The sequence below is a fragment of the Carettochelys insculpta genome, chromosome 8 (genome assembly GCF_033958435.1).
Source record: "Carettochelys insculpta isolate YL-2023 chromosome 8, ASM3395843v1, whole genome shotgun sequence".
NCBI lineage: Eukaryota > Metazoa > Chordata > Testudines > Carettochelyidae > Carettochelys > Carettochelys insculpta.
The window spans coordinates 68221434-68242281 of NC_134144.1; the positions used below are offsets into that span (position 1 = coordinate 68221434).

The 20848-nt window shown below is 42.6% G+C and overlaps 1 protein-coding gene across 1 annotated transcript in view; it reads right to left on the reverse strand.

Moving 5' to 3' along the window:
* PTPN4 (protein tyrosine phosphatase non-receptor type 4) overlaps window positions 1-20848 on the reverse strand; it is a 167384-nt gene that overhangs the window by 109650 nt on the left and 36886 nt on the right. Inside the window, exons 2-3 of the mRNA XM_075001253.1 lie at window positions 19534-19688; window positions 5052-5159 (exon numbers count right to left, since the gene is read on the reverse strand). Coding sequence (XP_074857354.1) covers window positions 5052-5159; window positions 19534-19671 — 246 coding nt within the window. The 5' untranslated portion in view covers window positions 19672-19688. The remainder of the gene's footprint in view (window positions 1-5051; window positions 5160-19533; window positions 19689-20848) is intronic.

Sequence of the window (20848 nt, forward strand, 5' to 3'; positions counted from 1 at the left end):
TGACAGGGCAGTGGGGTTTCTGTTTGTTTTGTTTTGGGGCCGGGGGAGCATTGAGCATGTAAGTGCCACCTCAGACTGAATGATATTTGTGGGGCAGGGAAATGTGACCTTTCTGGAAGCAGTAGAGGTTAGTTTCTGGGATGGGGCATGCCCCAAGACCCCCACATAGGTCAAAGAGTGGGAATGCAAAAAGTAAACTTACATAAATGTTAAATGTAATTGTAACAATATTCCACAAATGTATACAGTAAGTAATACTGGTAAAATGTATGGTTTACTCTAGTTCTGGCATTCACCTTCTATGGCATATATCTACTCAAAGTTCAAAAGGTTTCAGATGTTTAAAAAACCCCCAACACTAACCTTTTGATCATATGCTCGCTAGAGAACTCTAAGGCTCTTCCTCAGCTCCGCAGGGTGGGTTCTTGATCACAGCTGCCCCATCACATAAAATTACACACACAACACTAGAGGGAGTTTGGATATGAGAGTCAAGAAGGAAGTATCAGAGAGAGGCAGCCGTGTTAGTCTGTATCTTCGAGAACAACAAGAAGGCCTGTGGCACCTTATAGACTAACAGATATTTTGGGGCATAAGCTTTCGTGGGCAAATACCCGCTTCATCAGATGCATGGGGAGGCGGGGGTTCAGACCTCTGAACTGCCCCCCCCCATGCATCTGATGAAGCGGGTCTTTGCCCACACAAGTTTATTCTCCAAAACATCTGTTAATCCGAGGAAGGAAGTAGAAAATGGGAAATAAGATGATCACAGCTGTTGAAATTTTGTGAGTATGAATAAAGAATCCTATTGAAATCTACTGGCTTCTTATTTAAAATCTGAAGACAGCTCATAGCTCTCCCACTCCACATGTATTTCCCCATTTTAACAGTGTTTTTCTCCTCATGTTAATTCCTTGAAGGAATACTCTGAAATGAAATGGTTAAATATGATAATCATACTGCTAGTGTCCTTAGTAATACTGCCTATAAGCAATAATCATGGACAAAACCCCTGATTTAAAAATATCTAAAATGTGATGAACAACTTTACTAATAAACATTGTGTTCTACTGGGTTAGTCACAGACTGTGAGGACAAGGGTAAATAAGTTTAGAAAAATCACTAATTATCACTGAAAATATTAGATCCCTTCTGAATTCTCGCTTTCCAGGGAGAAAAGTACCATACAGGTAGTCCTCGTTAATAAAACAAATCAAGAATCACTGGTCACTACAGAGCTACAGCAACCTCTTACATACACCAGATAGTCAGTAAAACAGGAGGTAGGGTAGAAGCAAGCACAAAAAGCCAGTATTCCTCCTATTTAAAGTGCTGATTTCCTTTGTGAAACCATGGAAGTCCAATTCTCTCTGTCCATCCAAGGAACAAAGAGCATTCAGTGTCCACTGAGAGCCAAGGGGATAGATTACTGGATTGTACATGCAACATTCAAGAGTTGTTTTCTAGGTCATTGATCAATATTGTTCATCTTGTGCACATGTTGAAAACAAAAATCTTAACAAAAAAGGGTGGAATCTTTAAGTCTGGACACAAACGTGGCATGCTCATAACCACAACAGAAAATAAGAAGGGAATAGTAATACTGTATGCACTAAAGACTAGTTTTAAAATTATTAAATACATCAAGGGAAGAAATGAGAAACCTGCAAGAAACAAACCACGTTTGTGCAATACAAAAATACCAGTTTATATAAAATGCAGAACATTTTATAAAATGTATTTGCTACAAAAGCTTGAATGATGATGATTAATGTACACTTGCTTATTGAAAGTTTGATACATTAAGTATATTTTAATAAAAATCTGATTGAACCTCCCATTAAATTTATATCACTGCTTTTTCCACATTGTTACTGACAATTGCTTTCTGATTTTTACCATATAATTAATTTGAATATATTTTACTTACATTTCAGTATATAGTGTATACAGACTAACAGAAACTTGTCATTTTATAATATTTAAGTTTGCACTGACTTTATCGTGCTTTTTATGTAGCCTGTTAAATACAGGTAACTATCTAGATGCATTGACATACCCCTTGGAAGACCTCTGCATACTACCAGGGGTATGTGCACCCTGGTAGAAAACCACCGATATGGCACCTTACCAAATTTTAGAAAGGAAATCTCACACTCTGCCAAGTTCAAATTAGCACTACAGTACAGTTAAGAAGAATCTGTCTTGTCCTTACAGGCTGCCTTGGCAATACATAAAAAATCCTTCCAAGGGAAGAAAAAAAAAAAAAAAAGAAAAGCAAGTGGTCTTTTAAACCAAGATTGGCCAACTCATTCCAGACATGTTTATATTAGGCTTATGATGTTCTGTTATCTAAAACATGCTAACACATTTCTGAAACCCACTGTAAACAAAACAGACAATTGCCATTAACAGGTGCCAAAACTGATTAAGTGCTTTGTCCATAACAAATTTTAAGTGCTATAAGCACACTAACATGTAGCATCACATCTCTAGTTAGTTACAAACAATTAAAATCTTCTCTTTAAAACAAAGGTATTTTTAAATCTTCTCTCTCTCCCCCCATCAACTTGGCCTTTTTTGCATTCCATACTGACCAATCAATCTTTAGTCTTCCACCTTCTACTTCTGAGTTGTTTCCCTATCTGCTGTTGCCCTTTTGTGTATTAGTGCCAGCTCTCCCTGACACCTACCACAATACTTAGGAATTTCATACTCCTGGAGAAGTACTTCCTTGCCCACATTTGCTTTTGGAGAGTCTCTCCTCTTCCCCTTCTCATTGGGAATGTCTTGCTCTTCTTCAACAAGTAGTAGTCCTGTGGTACCTTATGGACCAACAGATATTTTGGAGCATAAGGTTTTGTGGGCAAAATCCAAACCCACCACAGGACTTCTTGTTTTTGCAGATGCAGACTAACATGGCTACCCCTCTGATACTTGTCCTACTTCATATCCCAAGGGAGCCCCCCTGCAGGGGTGTCAAAGAAGTAGGTGTTTCCATGAATCAGCAGCTGTGACAGTAGCACATGCTGTGAATGAAGGAGGTTGGAAAGAAGCCTCACCATTGCTCTAGTGCTGCATGGCTCAGTGACAGAGAGTGGAACATGGAGGTTTAGAGAAAAGGAATTCACTCTTGCATAGCTTTGGCAGCGCTAGGAGGGACAAAGGATGTGGTAGGCTCCCAAAGAGCCTCAACTGAGTCTCTTCTGAGCAAAATTTCAGTGCTGTTGGCTTTACAGGTTGAGGAGAGGAAAGGGGAAGTATTCAGTACTTGTGCCCTGTCAGATATAATGTTCCTTAGTTCTTGCCACTCCCTGCTTCCTTCCAGATGTTCTGAGCAGCAGGGGGTGGGCTAAACGCCTTTTATAACCCATAGAAAGAATTGTTAGAAGAAAAAGTTGGAAATGGCCTGCAGGCCATATTCTTGACATCCTTGCCTTAAACTGTGGCAAATAAAGGAAAAGTTATTGTTTCCATAACTGGTGGGTTTTTTTTTTAAAATGAACTGCTTGTATCCATTCAATGTAGGTGTGTATGTGCGCACCACGTGCACTGGTGCTGGAAGATTTTCCCTTAGCATCACCCACAGGGGAGGCAGCTCAGGCATCCCCTTGGAGTGGTGAGCACATGCTTTGCTATACAGTAGGGTCTCAACACTGACGAACCTAAGGTTCACAAATTCAAGTATTCACAAGTGGCCACTTCCCTGGGGCTCCAGGCAGGGAGCGCTGGCAACCGCCGCTTCCCCGGGCAGGGAACCCTTGCATTCACAAAATTCAACATTCGCGAGGGATCAGTCTATAGTTCAAATATATATAGTCCAAATCAGTCTATATTTAAAAGAAAAAAAGTGAAGTGTCTTCAGGACCGTAGCTGCTACCATGTACAAGTTCCTTCTCAGACTGAGCAGAAGGAGTAACACTCCCAGTGCAGACAGGCTGACTATAAAGAAAAAAGCATTTTGATATTAAGGGTATGAACAAGCAACACCAGAGATCTTAAGGGTCAGCTCCTACCCTAAATCATTTGATAAGGGTAGGGAGCCATGAGCTGAATGTAACAAGAACTCCTGTGGCACCTTATAGACTAACAGACATTTTGGAGCATAAGCTTTCGTGGACAAAGACCCGCTTCATCAGATGCATCCAATGAAGCGGGTCTTTGTCCACGAAAGCTTATGCTCCAAAATGTCTGTTAGTCTATAAGGTGCCACAGGATTTCTTGTTGTTCTCGAAGATACAGACTAACATGGCTACCTCTCTGATGAGCTGAATTTGTTCACCTTGCACTTCTCCTTGTAAGGGTTAAGGCATCTCCTGCTATTGAAAGAAAAGTGAAGGAAAGGGGAAGTATGGACTACTTCAAATGGACTACTCCCTTATGAAAAAAAAAGCATCAGGGCAAATGTTCAAGAATTGGACAAGACGGGGGGGAAAAAATCAATGAGGATTCTTTCTAATCCACCTTCTCCTATGCCCAACAGCTGGGCTACCTTCTGAGGCTTGACAAAATACCCAAGCCCCGTACTTTGTGTTATCTCAGAGTTTGTCTGACTCTAGAATAAAGTTTTTGGTCTCATTCTAACCTGAGTTAGCCACAAAAACTAGCTTAGTCATATACTTAGAGGGAGCGCCATAGTGTTCCCTCAGAACCTCAATAGGCCTCAAAGACCCACAAAAATTGAATCCAATTTTCACAACTTTTATTGTTTGAAACACTGAGAAGGGGAGAAAAAAGTACAACCCTAATTTAATTGTGTGGGAAAAAATAGTTTCCCAGTGTGAGATGACAACCTGCACCTGCAAGAATAACTTAGGAGACAGCTTTACCTAAACAGACTAGAGGCATTCATTTTTGAAGCATATCAAAAAACATGCCATATTTCAGATTGGTTTTAAAAAAGTCTGTTTAAATTAAAACATCAGCTGTCATAGATGCAAGAAATAGATAAGTCCAAAACAATTAATCAGATTCACTGAATACTGAAACAAAATCCCAAAACAATCTGAACACACATGCAAAAAATACTTTAGAAATCAGATGCAACTTACTGGGTTATCAGTGGAATCGTCAGCCAGCTGTAAACCAAAGTAATCCCTCTCTGTCAAATCGAGATGCCTGAACACTATATCCAATAAAATTTGTCCTTGATCGTGCTTCTAGAAGGAGAAAAAGTTGCATTTTTTTAAAATCGAGGAGAATTTTAAAGGGACAAACTGCTTTAAGCGTGTACAACATCATGTATAGGTTATTTCAGATGTGCTTATAAAATTTAAAACCTGAAACCCACAAACTTTCTCACAGCAGAATATCATTTTTAAATGAGATCCATTTTTCCCTGTTCTTTGAAATGTGTTACTTATGTCTATTTCATATTAGGTGAGTGTGCTCACCACATGCACCGATACCAGAAGCTTCTCTTCATAGTATCTGTAGGGGAGCGGCTCTGTGACACTTGAAATGGCGCCTCCATGGCATGGTATGAGGAGTGCCACACGCTCCCCCTACCCTCAATTCCTATTTGTAGGAAAACTCCAGAAACGGGGGAAAGGGTAATCGTGAAGTGGACATGAGCAACACATCTCGAAGAACACCATTTATGAAATTTTCTTTGTCCGTTCTACATTAGGTGACTCTAGGGAGTAGCCAAGGAGCAGGATAGGAGTTCACAGTTTTATTGATGGCAGCACCACTCCATCAAACTCAGCATCACCTCTGGCCTCTTGGGTGATGGCGTGCTCAGACAAATGGGTGGGCCAAGGACCACGTCATAGTGTTACAGATATCCTTGTTTGTCCCGTAAGCCAAGAAAGCCACCAAAGATACCTGAGCTCTGGTAGAATGGGCCAAACTACTTCTTGCAGAGAGACCTTTGCCAATTTTTTAATAGATCTGTATGTACAAGGTGGCTCAGCTGGAAAGCTGCTGCATGGAGACTCAACAGGCCTTTTACCCTATCAGACACTGACAAAGAGCTGTGGCAATTTACAGCAGGACTTAGCACATTCCAGGTAAACAGCTACATTCCTTCAAATGAACAGAGCACATGGGCACCTCTCTTCTGCCACCTTGAGAGGCTTGAGATGGAACATAAGGGCTACGTCTACACTAGCCAAAGACTTCAAAATGGTCATTCAAATGGCCATTTCGAAGTTTACTAATGAAGCGATGAAATACACATTCAGCGCTTCATTTGCATGTGGGTGGCCGCGGCACTTCAAAATTGACGCAGCTCACCCAGATAGGGCTCCTTTTCGAAAGGACCGCAGCTACTTCGAAGTCCCCTTATTCCTATGAGCAGATGGGAATAAGGGGACTTCGAAGTAGGCGGGGTCCTTTCGAAAAGGAGCCCCATCTGGACAAGCCGCGCGGTGGTGAGCCGCGTCAATTTTGAAGTGCTGCAGCTGCCAGCATGCTAATGAGGTGCTGAATATGTATTTCAGCACTTCATTGGTAAACTTCGAAATGGCCATTTCTAAGTTTTTGGCTAGTGTAGACACAGTCAAGGAGGAATGTGTCTGGGTTCACATGGAAAGAGGAAATAGCCTTTGGCAGAAAGGCTGAATAGGGCCCCTGCTGGCTCCAGTCCTTGAAGAAAACCATATACAGAGGCTCCAAGGTCAGAGCCCTGATCTCTGAAGTATGCCTTGCTGACATCACCACCACCAGAAACACAAATTTCCAGGGCATACAGGAAAGACAGCAGTATCCAAACAGCTCAAAGAATGACTCAATGAGTTGTGAGAGAACCAAGCTGATGATCACTGTAAGACAGTGTCTTGCACCTGCAGATGGAGTTGCTCGAGGCCCCACAGGAATCTCGTGTCATATCATGGGAGAACACTATCTTTCCCTGAATAGGGTCATGAAAGACAGATAACTGCATTGTGATGGAGAAACATTCCAGACCCTGGCTCCTGAGCTGCAGCTGGTGGTTCAGATCACTGGAGCATGCTTCGGAGAAATAACTCCCTCCAGTGCATACTTGGAAAGCTGTGTCCACTTCGCTTGATAGGTCAGCTTTATGGATGACTGTTTCCTAGTAGGACCTCCTCCAAGATCAACCATGAAGCATCCACAGCAAGAGGTGCAAGAATGGAAGGTTGGATACAGGAGCCTGCCCTGGTGCTAGGTCAACAGGTCAGGACAGCAGGGAGGGGGCCAGAGGGGTACAATGCCCAATTCATGCATGTGCTGAACCAGTACTGATGAAACTACATCAGGTCCATCACGGTTAATCCAGCTTTGTCCTGTTTGAATTAGGATCCAAATGATAAGCAAGATTGGTGGTAATGAAGACCCTCTGACCTCAACAGGAGGAAGGCATCAGAGAGGGAACCTCTGCCCAGATGCTAGTAGGCGCAAAACCAATGGTACTTTCTATTCCTGTCAGTGCTGATGAGCATACCCCTCCTCACTTATTGATGTGCAACAATGAGGCAGTGTTGTCCATGAGGACGTGCACCATATACAGCAGAAAGACCCTGCAGGCCATACACACCACTCTGAGCGCCTTGATATTTAAATGCAACATTGCTTCCTCTGGGGTACACAGCCTTTAGGGAATGTTCCCTTTTTTTTTCCCCCCATTCATGTGCAGAAAACATTGTTATGTGCACCAAAGCATACATCACCTGTAGGAACACAAGCTGCTGGCTCTGAGGACTCTGCAAATTAGCTGGATGGCATCTGAATCTCTCCTGGGGTGCCAACAAAGTGCAAAGCTTACAGGGAACATTGCATTTGGGTCCAGATTCACCAATATGGTAACACAGATGCTGTTTTGGCCAATACAAAAACTGAAATCACCACCAGCTTTGGGGATTGTTTGTCCCATTCTTTGCACTCCATCCTCATCGAATGACCTCAATTAACTCCCCTGTCATCCCTCCACATATTACAGGGGCTCCCTCCACAACAGTCTTCAAAGTGCTCCATCGGTGAAAGGTGATAAGTACTGACACGGAAATAGTGACAACTTTGTCCAGATGACCCTGAGACAGCCAACAATTGCAGGAGACCCCAAATGTGGAATATAGAGCATTGAAAGCTGATCCTGGCCATGGTCAGGAGAATGCAGATACCTCTGCAATGAGGCTTGTGTGTGCTTGGAATCCATTTAGGAGCAGTAACGTTTTCTCATATGTCAAGTCATGCACTTTTCACAAGGTTTGAAGCTTGGGAATAGAAGCATGCCCTGTCCCGTGGCTAAGTCCCGTCTGGGACAACAGCAAGTCTATGAACTATAACTACTAAGAAAGCTACTACAGGTTGCACCTCTGAAAATCTGCACTCTCTTCTCTGGCAACATCCCTCATCCAGTAGGACAAGGGCTGCTCCTGGACCAGAGGGCTGGGGCAGGAGGGGATGCCAAGCTGGCCTCCCAGCATCCCTGCAGGAGGGCAGTGGGTCCAGTCTGGAGGCAGTGTCCCCTGGCAGCCCAGCACGGAGCCTGGGTCAGGAAGCCAGCATCCCTGGTGCGCCCACTGCCACATGCCAGCAGGATGGACAGGCACCAGTACACATTCACCTCCTCTAGTCTGGCAAAATCCCTTGTCTGGCGCCACTGAGGTCCCGAGGGTTCCAGACCAGGGAGGTGAAACCTGTATAACAATTTACAAAGAAAAAAGACTATCAGAGGACAAGCAATAAAGAAGAAAAATTGAAACCACAGCAGTTATATTGCACCATCACTGGCGGCAAGAAGGGACTAAGACTGGGGGAAGTACATGGTACCCCTTATGCCGTACCACAGAGATGCCACTCCAGGAGTCACCAGAGCCACCTCCCTATGAATTCTGCTGAGGGAAAAGCTTCTGGCAGTGGAGTATTTGGCGAGCACTGAAACCTAACATGGACTAGATATGAGAAACCACTCAAAGTTATCCTCAATTAAAATGGCTACATAGAAATTTCTTGTTGCCCTCAAACGGAAAATACAGTACCTATGAATTGTTCCAGGCAGCTATTTGTTTACCAACTTGTTTTATGGACAGCAAACCTATTAAAAAAAGTGACATAATAAATTAAATTTGGATTTTTAGGACTTCCCCAGGGCAGCAGCAGGCTGCCAAAGAAGTTAGCCACCAGGGCAGACTTCCTCCCAACAGCAGCAACCCCCCCACAAGTATTTTAGCTGCTGGGGAAGACTTCCCCACAGCATCTGCAAGCCCCTGAATAGCTTTCCTGCCCTTGGAGACCTAAATGTATGCAATCCATGAAATGGTACTGCCGGGAAGCATAGTCAGCACCGAACAGACATCCTTTTATTGGGTTCGAGGCTACCCAAGTGATGTGGCAGAGTACAGGAAAGACCCAGACTGAGTTGTGCCTGTGGGGGAGGAAAGGGAGTTCGCACACAAATGTAAGCCACTGAGAAAAAGTTTCTCGGTGTCTTATGCAACCACAACCCCTCCACTACAGCCTTGTTGCCACGTGGTGCCAGCGCAGAAAAAAAAAAAATTAGTGTAGAGACAGAGCCACAAGCTTCCTGCAGGAGTTACTTGTAATGGGTAGATGAACCCACAGCGCTAATAGCAAGCAGAGACATTTTCAGGCTCTCATACAAACTTGAGCCCACAGCCGAAGGCTTGTTGCACCCGCTTTGAAATTCATGGTCTTCCTTTTACTGGACAGCAGCAGCCAGAGTGGAGCAGTGAGGGGCATTGTGGGTTACATACAGGACACCTCTGAAGGCTAATAAATTCAATTTTACGACATGGTGCTTCCACACTGGCCTTTAATCGAACTTAAGAATTCGAGTTTGACGCTATACCCATCAGGTAACTGCGATTTTGTAATCTCAGTATTAGTGCTCCCTCAGTTGAGCTAATGGTATATACAGTGAAGACAGTTATGTGGTAATATTGAGCTAACTGCCTGAAATTCAAATTTCTCTCTTAGCATAGACACAGCTTTACTGCCCTATTAAATAACAGTAGACAAAGAGGGAGGGAAAGACAAGACAGACCGAATATGCAGAAGTACAGCAACGTAAGTACAAGTTGAAACTCTCTAGTTCAGAACCCTTGGGACCTGACCAGTGCTGAACAAGAGAATTTGCTGGATCATGGGAGGTCAATGTTGTCTAGCAGCGTTACCAACACTTCCACTACATACTGGGCTCTTAGAAGACATTTAGAGGTAAACTACAGCTAAATAACCGCACATAACACAGATCCAGGACTGGTGGCTGTCAACAAACTTAACAGGACCAGTAGAAAATTCACCACACCCATGATAAATTGACACGGAGCTTACTAAAACCATGCTGGATTACAGATGCTGCTAGACAAGAGAGTTCCGAACGAGAGAGAGGTTCCGCCTGTACTGATGGAGCTATATTTATGTACCTGAGAAAGTAAAGATCTTGCAAAACATTTCCAGGAGAAAAAAAGTTGTCCAAGCTAATTTCTTGAACAAGCTCTGTAGCATCAATAATTAAGCAACAGTCTTTTACTGAAATCCAATACACTTTAGATATTTACATGAAAATAAAATCTTATGAAGTTATCTGTTGACACTGTACCAAATCCTCAACTAATTAAGATGTAATTTTCAAATTAGGGGCCTACTTGAATCATGGGATGATTATCAAAAAAATATGACTCAGTTGTGGATAAAATGTGGAAAAAAAATCAAGGAAAGGTAATAGATTTTATTTGCACCAATATTATTATTACTTTTCCACTATCAGCAGCTCAGGGCTGAGAGCAGCAGAGCCCATCCTTGGCAGCCCAGGGTTGAGCACAGCAATCTGTAGCGGGGGCTGGGGGGCAGGGACTCAAGCTGTTGGCAGCTAAAGGCTGATAGCAGCAGCTCTGGACTGTGAGCAAGCCCTCCTGCTTTAATTTGGGATTGAGAGCACAGGCTCCCTTTGTTGACAGCTCAGAACTGAAATTCAGCGCTTTGTCAACAGCATGGGACTGAGAGCAACGGCTCCTGCTGGGGTGGTTTGGGCCCATACTGTCAAAACTGTGTAATATTGTATATTTAAGTAAGTAATGCCTTAATATTTTAATGTTACATACATACTCACCTCACAGAACTGGAAGAAACCCTGAGAGATCATCAAGTCCAGTCCCCTGCCTTCTTGGCAGGACCAAGCACCATCCCAAACAGAATTTTTTTTTTTTTTGTTTAAAATCTATTTGCCTCAGGCCACTAAATGGCCTCCTCAAGGACCAAACTCACAACCCTGGATTTACAAGGCCATTGTTCAAACCACTGTTCTTCACGTTTCTCAAAACAGCTGTAGGTTAGAATTCACTTGGAAAGCTAATGAGAGCAACTGTCATAAAAGGTAAGTGTGGCCCCAGAGTTCATAGGTATGCTTCCTAAAGGTGCCAAATTAGCCTTGCTGTATGACTGAAGATAGATTCTATTAATTGATAGGGTAATACGGAAAATACAAACCTACGAATTGGCATTGTTCCTTAACAAAGAGGAAACAAAAAATGATTTGTGAACATATCACTTACACAGTGAATATTAAAAGTTCAGAACTTGGTAAGGTTAAAACGACTAGCACAAAGTGATGAGCTGCTCTACGATGAATAGAGGATTTGAGTCTGTATTGCACTCTGAAAGGTAGAGCAACAGGAGTAAAAATAGGGTTGTTCTGTATTAGAAACAGTAAATTGATAGAATAAAGGAAAAGTTGTAAGCAGTGAACTTCTGGAGAGCAAGTGCTGTGAACAAAACGTCTTGAATGTAGTAAGAGATAAAGATAAATTTCTGGCAGAACTAGACCTGTATTAAAACACCTCAACAATTTTGTATAGTAATCTTGAAAGTTTGCCATCCCAGATGAAGCTGAAGACCTTTCAGTAAAAGTTCTGAACTGGAATTTTTAAAAATATCACACAGAGCAAAATTCTTGTTTTGGGATTCTGAGGTGACCCTAACCAATCAGACATTCATAAGATGGGAGACCCAAAGAATCATTTTAAATGGACTGAGTTCACATTGATGGAAGAGAGTTTCATGTCAGAAACAAGTTGCATCCTGAGGTATGCTATTTGTATTGAATAGTAATATACTTGAAAACAAGGAATATTTTAGTCTTTTATATTCTGAACCCTCAAATGCCGTGACTTTGAACACTTGAACCACAAGATTATATCAGCAGTGGCAGGACAAATCTGTTATTCTAGTGAACAGGCGACTCACTGCAACCCAGTGCTTGGTGTACATGAGAGAAGAGACATGTCTGGTCTGACTAGCTCTCTTGTCCCCTCCTAGTGTGGAAACTGAGAAAGCTCCTAACCCAAAAAGCTGCAAGACAGGAGTCCAGCCTGCTACATCTGCGCCAGTTCTCCATACATTCTCAATACAGCATGCTGCTTTTGCTGTGGACACAGCATCAGATTTTCCTTCGAATGTTTAATTATTTTGGCATCCCACCTAAATTTTCCAGAGAAACCCCAGACACACAGAAATTGTAAATCATTTCTACCTCAGAAAAAGCTCAGCAGAATTTCATGGATCAAAGAAAAGGCATTTTGGTAGCCAGAGGCTGTTTCCACTACAGAATACCAGAAGCCTGCTGCAAATAATTTTGTTTTATTTTCCATTACACTTTTTGCTTGTTGGGTCATTCATTCTAAATGTATTTTGTCAGTGATATATAGGGGAAACTAAGGAGGAGTAGTACCTCTGATGGAGGGACACAGCGTTCCTTTGGAAATAGTTCATACCCTTTGGTCCCCATCTACACTGTGCTTGCACTGTGGCTCCAAATAGTGGTTTGTATGTGAGAGGCCACAGCATGGTAAATTGCTTCCACAAGCGGGCTAAACCAGGTGAGGGTAGCCGATGGGTGTTTTACCCTTGGCAAGGCACAGAAACTGCCTCTCTCTAGTATGCAAAGACTGTTCTGGTGAACTGGGAAGATTTAAAAAAAAAGATTAAAAAAAAAAAAATCGAGCTGTGATTCAATGGCCATGAATGTGGCTCAGCAACGTGCTGTGGGATGCAGAGAGCAAGACAAGGCACTGACATTGTCATGGTCACCCACTGCAGCTTAAGGAAATCCCCAGCTGTAATGATTCTTCCTACCGCTGGACTCAGATTTCTGCAGTTGAGGGACTGGGACTGTCCCTGTACAACATCTTTCTCACTCAAAGTTCCCACACAGGATGCCTTGCAACTTTCATCCCATTACCATTTTAATCAGACATATATCATCATTAACATTACTCCATTAGTCCCAGTCCTGTGTTGAGGGGGGGCACAGATGGCTATTGGCAGTCAACCACAATCCTGCATGTATGAAGTGTGATTTCTCAATACGGAGCCACATCAGTGAGGGTTCTTTTGTTTTGTTTTTGGGTGGGGCGGTTTTAGGGTTTTTTCTTCTCACTTTTGTTTGGCTCAACTGACTTTTCTGTGGATCACTGGCCTCCAACTCAAGGAAGGTTCCCTGCCCTGCCCCAGGGCTTATATATCAACCATCACTCTAACACTGCGCCCTGTATCACCAAGCAAAAATACTTTAGCCAAGAATTGTGGTTAAATCACGTTTTTTTACTTCTGCTTTCCTGATACATTCTGTTCCTTTCATTGTTGGTTACTCCACTGAAACTCCAAACTCTGCCATTGTTTCATCCAAGTTACATCCTGTCCTATACAAACTGTGAGCTCTTTGGGAAGGAACTATCTTCTTTATTATTGTCAGTGCAGCACAATGGGGCCCTGACCCTTGACTGAGAAACCATAATAAAAGCTTTGTCTTTGATTAACCATGTCAACCTATATACGTCAGTAATATGCCTCTTTTTGTGGATTGAAGATTGTACATTAAACAGAAGAGTTACTGCTCACTCCGACAGGTACAGAATCAACATTACCACCAGATTTATCCCATAATGACTTTTTATACAAGTATGGGGGTTTTATTATTCAGAATTAGGTAAGCATACTGCATTTTATTACACCCTTAAATGTCTGCACTTGCTTCTTCTCATCTTGCACCACACTGCACCAAATCTTTTTTTATTGATAAATCTTCCCTCACCTCTCTTAGCATCTCTTCCTTCCATCTCCTCCTACTTCTCTCCCAAGGTTTTGAGAGAGGCCTGGTCTACACTTAATTTAGCTCGATATAGCTACAACACTCACAAAGGTAAAAATTCATACCTCCAAGTGCCAGAATCATGTTCACCTAACACTCTGTATAGGCAGAGTTAAGTCAGTGAAGGAATGCTTGTCAACCTGGCTACTATCGCTTGGCACCGCGGATCATTTTATACCAGTGTTTCCCAAAATGAAAAAACATTCACATACCCCTTTTGGGACCCGCTCTCCCATTGCAGTCCCAGTGCTTACCTCCTGGTTTTTAGTAATTTATCTTCTGCCATGTACCCCTTGAAATTCATTTGCATACCACCGGTGGTACATGTACAATACTTTGGGAAACACTGCAATGGAAAAACCATTTCCAATCACTGCAAGAAGCATCTGCAATACAGATCTCCATATCTGCACCACTGTAGTACTTGTAGCATAGACTAGCCCTCAGTCACTCCCTTAAACTCTTTCCCACAGTCTCAAATTTTTGCCTACTTTCATACCATCCTGTACTATTTGGATTCCACATATTTTATACAAAGCTTCCTCAACTTATCTGGAAAAATAAAAGTTCAAGACCTAAAAGCCCATGAAACAGTCAAACTATAGTTCTCACAAAATATTTTTCTGCACTGATTCTATATTTTATGATTTGTAAAGTACATTTTGAATTAGATCCCCTCGCAACTTCTTAGTTTCTTTTCCACATCTCCCCTGTAGTAAGACAGTATTCACACATATCACACTACATAATTAACAGTGAAATACATCCCTTTAGTAACTTAGCATTACAGCCTAATAAATGTCATGACCATATCCAGAAAGTATTAACTGCTAATATCAGGCATACATATGCAAACAAAACCACCACCACTTAAGGACAGAGGAAGCTCTTTTTGGCATCTTACAATCAAGGTAGACAGGCAATGTTATAATTAGATTTATTTGGCCACCTGGGGACCAGCTCTCACCTGTGGCTCCAAGAAGCTGTAGCATGCAGCTGTCACACCCTGATAAACTGCTTTGACAGGCAGGCTAAGCCAGGTGAGGGTAGCCAGCAGGTCTGAAACCTGAGGTGAGATAGTAAATTACCTATCCCAGCATGCAAAGTCAGCCCCGGCAGATTGGACAGATGAGACCAACAGCAACATCCAACGACCAGGAAGGCGGTTCTGCAATGCTCTGTGGAGGGTGAAGGGCATGACAAGGCATCAAAGACGGCATGGCCATCCACTGCAGCCCATGAAGTCTCAGCCGTGACGACTTTTTGTACCACTGGAACCAGGCTTCTGAGGTTGAGAGAGTGGAACTGCCCCTGTGCAATGGCTTTTCCACTTTAAACATTCTCCCGCACAGGTTCTTTGCACATTCTCAACACTTCTGTCTACCTCAAAGTCCTGCAGTGATGGCGGGGGACGAAGCGACAGGTGGAGGCGACCACTGGGAGTCATAGCTCCAAACCTGCACGTAGGCAGCCTGTGGACTTCAATTGCTTGACTCTGACCCCAGGATGACAGAGGAGTTCAGCAGCATTCCAGGTGACTGAGCAGGCCTCTTTTAGGAACAGCACTGCTCACTTTCAAAGTGAGGGGGGGACTCGAAAAGGTGTCCCAAAAATTGCTTGTCCCAACCAAAACGGCCGGTATGCGGCAGCTGGCAGTTTTACCCTTACAGCGGTCGAAAAGCAGTGAAAAGAAAAATGATATTTGCAGCATGGAACGTTCGCACCCTCTTGGACAGGGAGAATGCCATGAGGCCTGAGGGAAGAATGTCTCTCATAGCAAGAGAACTGGCACGTTATAACATTGACATAGCCACGCTGAGCGAGACCAGACTGGCAGAGGACGGATCCATCTGTGATTCAAGAGGAGGTTACACCTTCTTCTAGAAAGGCAGGCCAGAAAATGAAGACAGAATCCATGGAGTGGGACTTGCCATCAAGACATCACTTCTGCACCAGCTTCCTGACCTACCAACTTGCATCAGTGAGCATCTGATCAAGCCCCACTTCCCCCTCAACACCTCTCGCCACATTATAGTTATCAGCGCTTACGCCCCCACACTGACTAGCAGCAATGAAGCAAAAGACAGTTTCTATGAGAACCTTGACCATCTTGTGAACAACTCCTCCTCGTGACAAGCTTCTCTTGTTGGGTGACTTCAACCCCAGGAATGGCAAGGACTGTAGGACCTGAAAAGGGGTGCTGGGGTGTCATGGTGTTGGTAACATGAATGCCAATGGCTGCCTTCTGCTCAGCTTGTGTGCAGAAAACGACCTGACAATTACAAACACTCTCTTCAGGCAAGCCGACAAATACAAGACGACATGGATGCACCCAAGATCAAAACAGTGGCTCCTGACTGACTGTAACAGCAACGAAGGGTCCTGTGGCACCCTACAGACTAACAGAAAAGTTTTGAGCATGAGCTTTTGTGAGCACAGACTCACTTCATCAGATGCACATAGAATGGGAAGAAGGATTCTTTCGAAGATGGGTTTACTTTCAAAAAAGTAGTGTCTACACTGGCTTTCTTCTTTCAAAACAAGCTCTTTTGAAATTTGAATATGCAAATGATGTTGAAAATGCAAATCAGGTGTAAATTTGCATATTTGGCACCTCATTTGCATGCCTCTTTCAAAAGAGGAATGCAAGTGCAGATACACCCTGAGAGGGATTAAGCCAGGGAGGGGCAGTTTGAGGCTATTCTGTGTTTGGCTCCCAGAACATGTAAAAAGTTGACATGTGGCCCTCCGATGAAAAAAGGTTGGTCACCCTGGTCTAAAATGATAAATTTGATGGTCTCTTTCTAACTACTGGCTAAGTCTAGGGCAACCATATCTCCCTGTCCCAAATACAGGTGAGGGAGATATGGGGGTGGGGCAGCTCCTCCCAGCTCCACTGAGCCTCAGGGAGCAGGGGAGGTGGTGACAGCCCTGGGGAAATCGGCAGCCACTGGCACTCCTCCTCCCCCCGAGCCCTGGGGAAGCAGCTGCCACCAGCGCTCCCCCCCACCCCGAACCTCAGGGAAGCATCATGCACACGACAGCCCAGTGCTTTCCACCCAGCAGCTTCTGGTGGTGGTAGAAAAGGTCAGCTGGTGAGGGGAGCCCCAAACACAGGACAATTAAGCCCTTTTAAAAAAAATACATAGGGACACCGTTTTGGCATCCCCAATACAGGACCGTCCCACCAAACATGGGACATATGGTCACCCCCGATAAATCATCTTACTCACAAAGTTGAGCAATTCTGTATGATTGAGGACTCCTCCACATGTCACTGCAAAGTGAACAAGACATGAGTGATTTGTAAAGCATATTAACATGCTGCACTCTAAACACCCTGTGTGCTCCAGCAGGGTCTATTCTGAAAAGTTTCAGATCAGACTACATCAGTGCAAGTCGGGTGTAGTGCACGCAAGAAGGTCAATATGGGGCAATTAGAGTGATGCATATTAATGCACTTTACAAATCACACCCCTCTACTGCATTTTGCTGGCACTTTGTAGACAAGCTCTGCCATTTTGGGGTTAACAGATGACCTAAACTGAAAGGACAAAGAGCTACAGATCAGGATTTTGGTTATGGGCAAAGTTGCACACAAAAACTTGCTGGCACTATGCATGGACTCTGACCATTACTGATTACTCAAGATGTAATTTGGTTAGGAAGGTTACAGATTCCATGACTTTAACAGAGCTCTGTGACTTTTTTGGCTCCAGCTGCCAGCCCTCGGTGGTGGAGCAATCGCTTTGGCTTCAGCCCCACCATAATCAGACCCCGATTGTCTTTTTTCCCCCCCAGGACTGTTTCAGGAATTTTGCTTAACTTTACCATATCAAAGTCATAACCATAGTACATTACTAAATTACTTCCAATAATTCAAAGAGGAAGGAAAACACATCTTATGTGTAAACTGAGGTTGGTCCTGGGCACATATTCCCATTGCCTTCCAATCTTGAAAGCTCTCATTTGCCTGTACATAATACTGAACTTTTATAACTCTTCTTTGCTATGACTAACAGCAGAGAATGTATTGGTGATTTATTGTTATACCAGACATTTATAATGAAATTCCTTTTGTACGGAAATGCTATTCCAATAATTTTAAACTGCAATACAAACTTTTTTTCTAATCTTTTCAAAAATATTTATGCATAAAAGAATTTGCAAAAAGACTGGAGATGATTTATTGCCACTTAGTTTGTGAAAGAAGAGAAAACTTCCATCTTTATTATATACTTTAAATGAAGTAATCACACTCAGCTACATGATTCTCTTATATCCTAAATAACTTCCAACATGCTAAGTTGAACAGCTGTTCATATTTTTAAAATAAAAATGTCTCTGCTTACAACTTCCTACAAATGTCATTCTGACAGAAAAAAATATTCAAGTACATCCACGATTCACCAGTAATAAACTCCTTGTCAACTTCATTTCACCTTTATTCCTCACTTGAAGTTCTGCTTCCCAGTCGGCCATCACGCTGTTCATATATCTAACCAACTGAAATCTTCAATCTTTTCTAGTGTTAAGTTAACTAATCACGCCACCTGCAAATACTGCCACCATACAGTTCACCTTTTTTCAGATCACTGATAAATACAAACTGAACATCTACAGAGAATATTTTTTCTCTAAGTTTTTAACTCATGATAGCACTTTACCTTTTACTCCATGACAACTTTTATTTACTTGAACAGCCTTTTCTAAGGGTCTCTGTCATATTTTTGAATATCCAAACAGATATATATGTGCACAACAATTTATGTTTTCATTTTCTTTTCTATAAGAAATTACAGTTTGGAAGGTCACTAGATTTAATCCAGACCAGATTTTTTTTTTTTTGTTTTTTAAGAGCAAACTCTTTTCCAGATATTTACATGCTGATTCGATTATTTTTGTGATTATTTCGTCACTAATTGTCACCAATTCATTAGCAATTTGTTTCTCTCTTATCCTTCAAGATATATGCTGTTTGTCTTTTTAAGGAAAATACATGGTGAACAAAATATTGTCTGAGAAAAGCAGAGTGGCTATTTGGCTGGTTGAGTGTGACTAGTTGACTTGAAGAATAAATGTTTCTGGAAATAATTTTCAGAATAATGTGGTCAGTTCACTAGAGTAGTGACTATAGCAGCTATTGCTTCAGAAATAGTTGGACACCATGGTACTAATACACAATTCGCTAATGCAAATGTTTGTACTATGTCTGTAGAGGACACCAAAACTGATCAAGTAATACAAGATACCTAATCATATGCATATGCATATGCAAGCATGTTTGTTGAAAGGTAGTATGTACTTTTCAAGTACTTTTTTATTTAATATTTTTCATGTCTTGTTTGGGTGTCAATCTTATGACAGTTCAGTGAAGAAAAGTATTTGGTATACACAAATTAAGGGAGGCACACATTGAAATTGTTACTAAATTAAATAATACATAACACTGTACTTACATTAACTCTGAAACCTTGTACAGTGTTATCCAGGAGAAGAATATTGCAGACCACCTCTGTATGTTGTCTGTCTCGTGCCAGCTCAGATGCTCGTACATTGTAGGTTCTGCCAGCAGGCAATCGGAAACGTGCGGTCATTACTGTCCACACAAGGTCTTTAGAAAAAAAACAAAAAAAAAATCCTGTAACTGATACAATTTTAAGAAAGCTAAAGTGCATGACTCAGAAGATTACTGGAAGCCAAGCTGTTGGCAGACAAACATTTCTGATTTCTTAATAAAATGAAAATCAGTATTAAAACCCTGGAATCTAATAGTGAAATATAGTATTTTCTTCTTTTCAAATCTGAAATGGAAGTTAATTATCTGCACAGTAACTGGAGAGCTTTGAGATGTTTTGTCTTGTACCTATATTCCACCAAGGGCGCAAATATGTCCATGTGCCAAAGGCTGCAGAATTTTTGCTCATATTTTCTATCAGGTCTATACACAACTACTTTTGTCCCTGTTATTGAAGGTACAAAAAGTGGTGTAAGATCAATCACCATACCAGTTCCTTCTCTGTCATGGTTTCCATAATATTAGAGAGGAATTCTGAAGCAAAGGAGAAAGGTGGCAAGTCATGAAGTAACATTTGAACAACTCAGAATTCCAGTTATTTTATAAGGGCCTGCAAACTTCTGAGGGTCATGCCCTGCCCCAACTCCATTCTGGGAGCCAGGGCCAGGAGCAGAGCCAAGACTTTGGGAGATGGGGAGGTGGGGATGCTGGCAAAGGTAGGAGGGCCAAGACTGGGACTGCAGTTGGTTGTGGGTCTGGGGATTAGAGCCATAGGCTGAAGATGGGAGCATGGCTGAAACAGAACCACAGCCAGACCACAGTAGCGGTTGGCAGCTGGGCCCCTGGCTGGGTATGTAGCTGTGCCAAGGCTACGGACAGGGTCAGATGTGCAGCTGGGAACTAGGGATAGGTGTCAGACACAGCTAAAAGATGGCCAAAGCACAGCTGGGGAGGAGGCTGTGTGATACTCCCTTCCTGCCCCCTATTGGTTTTGGTTTTGATCACAGCACTGGCCTGGAACTTTTCTCCACACTCCTTCCCGCAAAACAAAAGGAGTCAAGTAGCACTTTAAAAGACTAGCGAAATAAATTATTAGGTGATGACCTTTCATAGGACAGACCCACTTCACATGGCAGCTTTACTGATACCACCAATGTGACCATTCTTCAAGGCAAGTACCAATATCACCCAGGACGTGTTCCCTCTAATTTTTTCCATCTGTGCGTGAAATGAATTTTGATATGTGCACCAATATA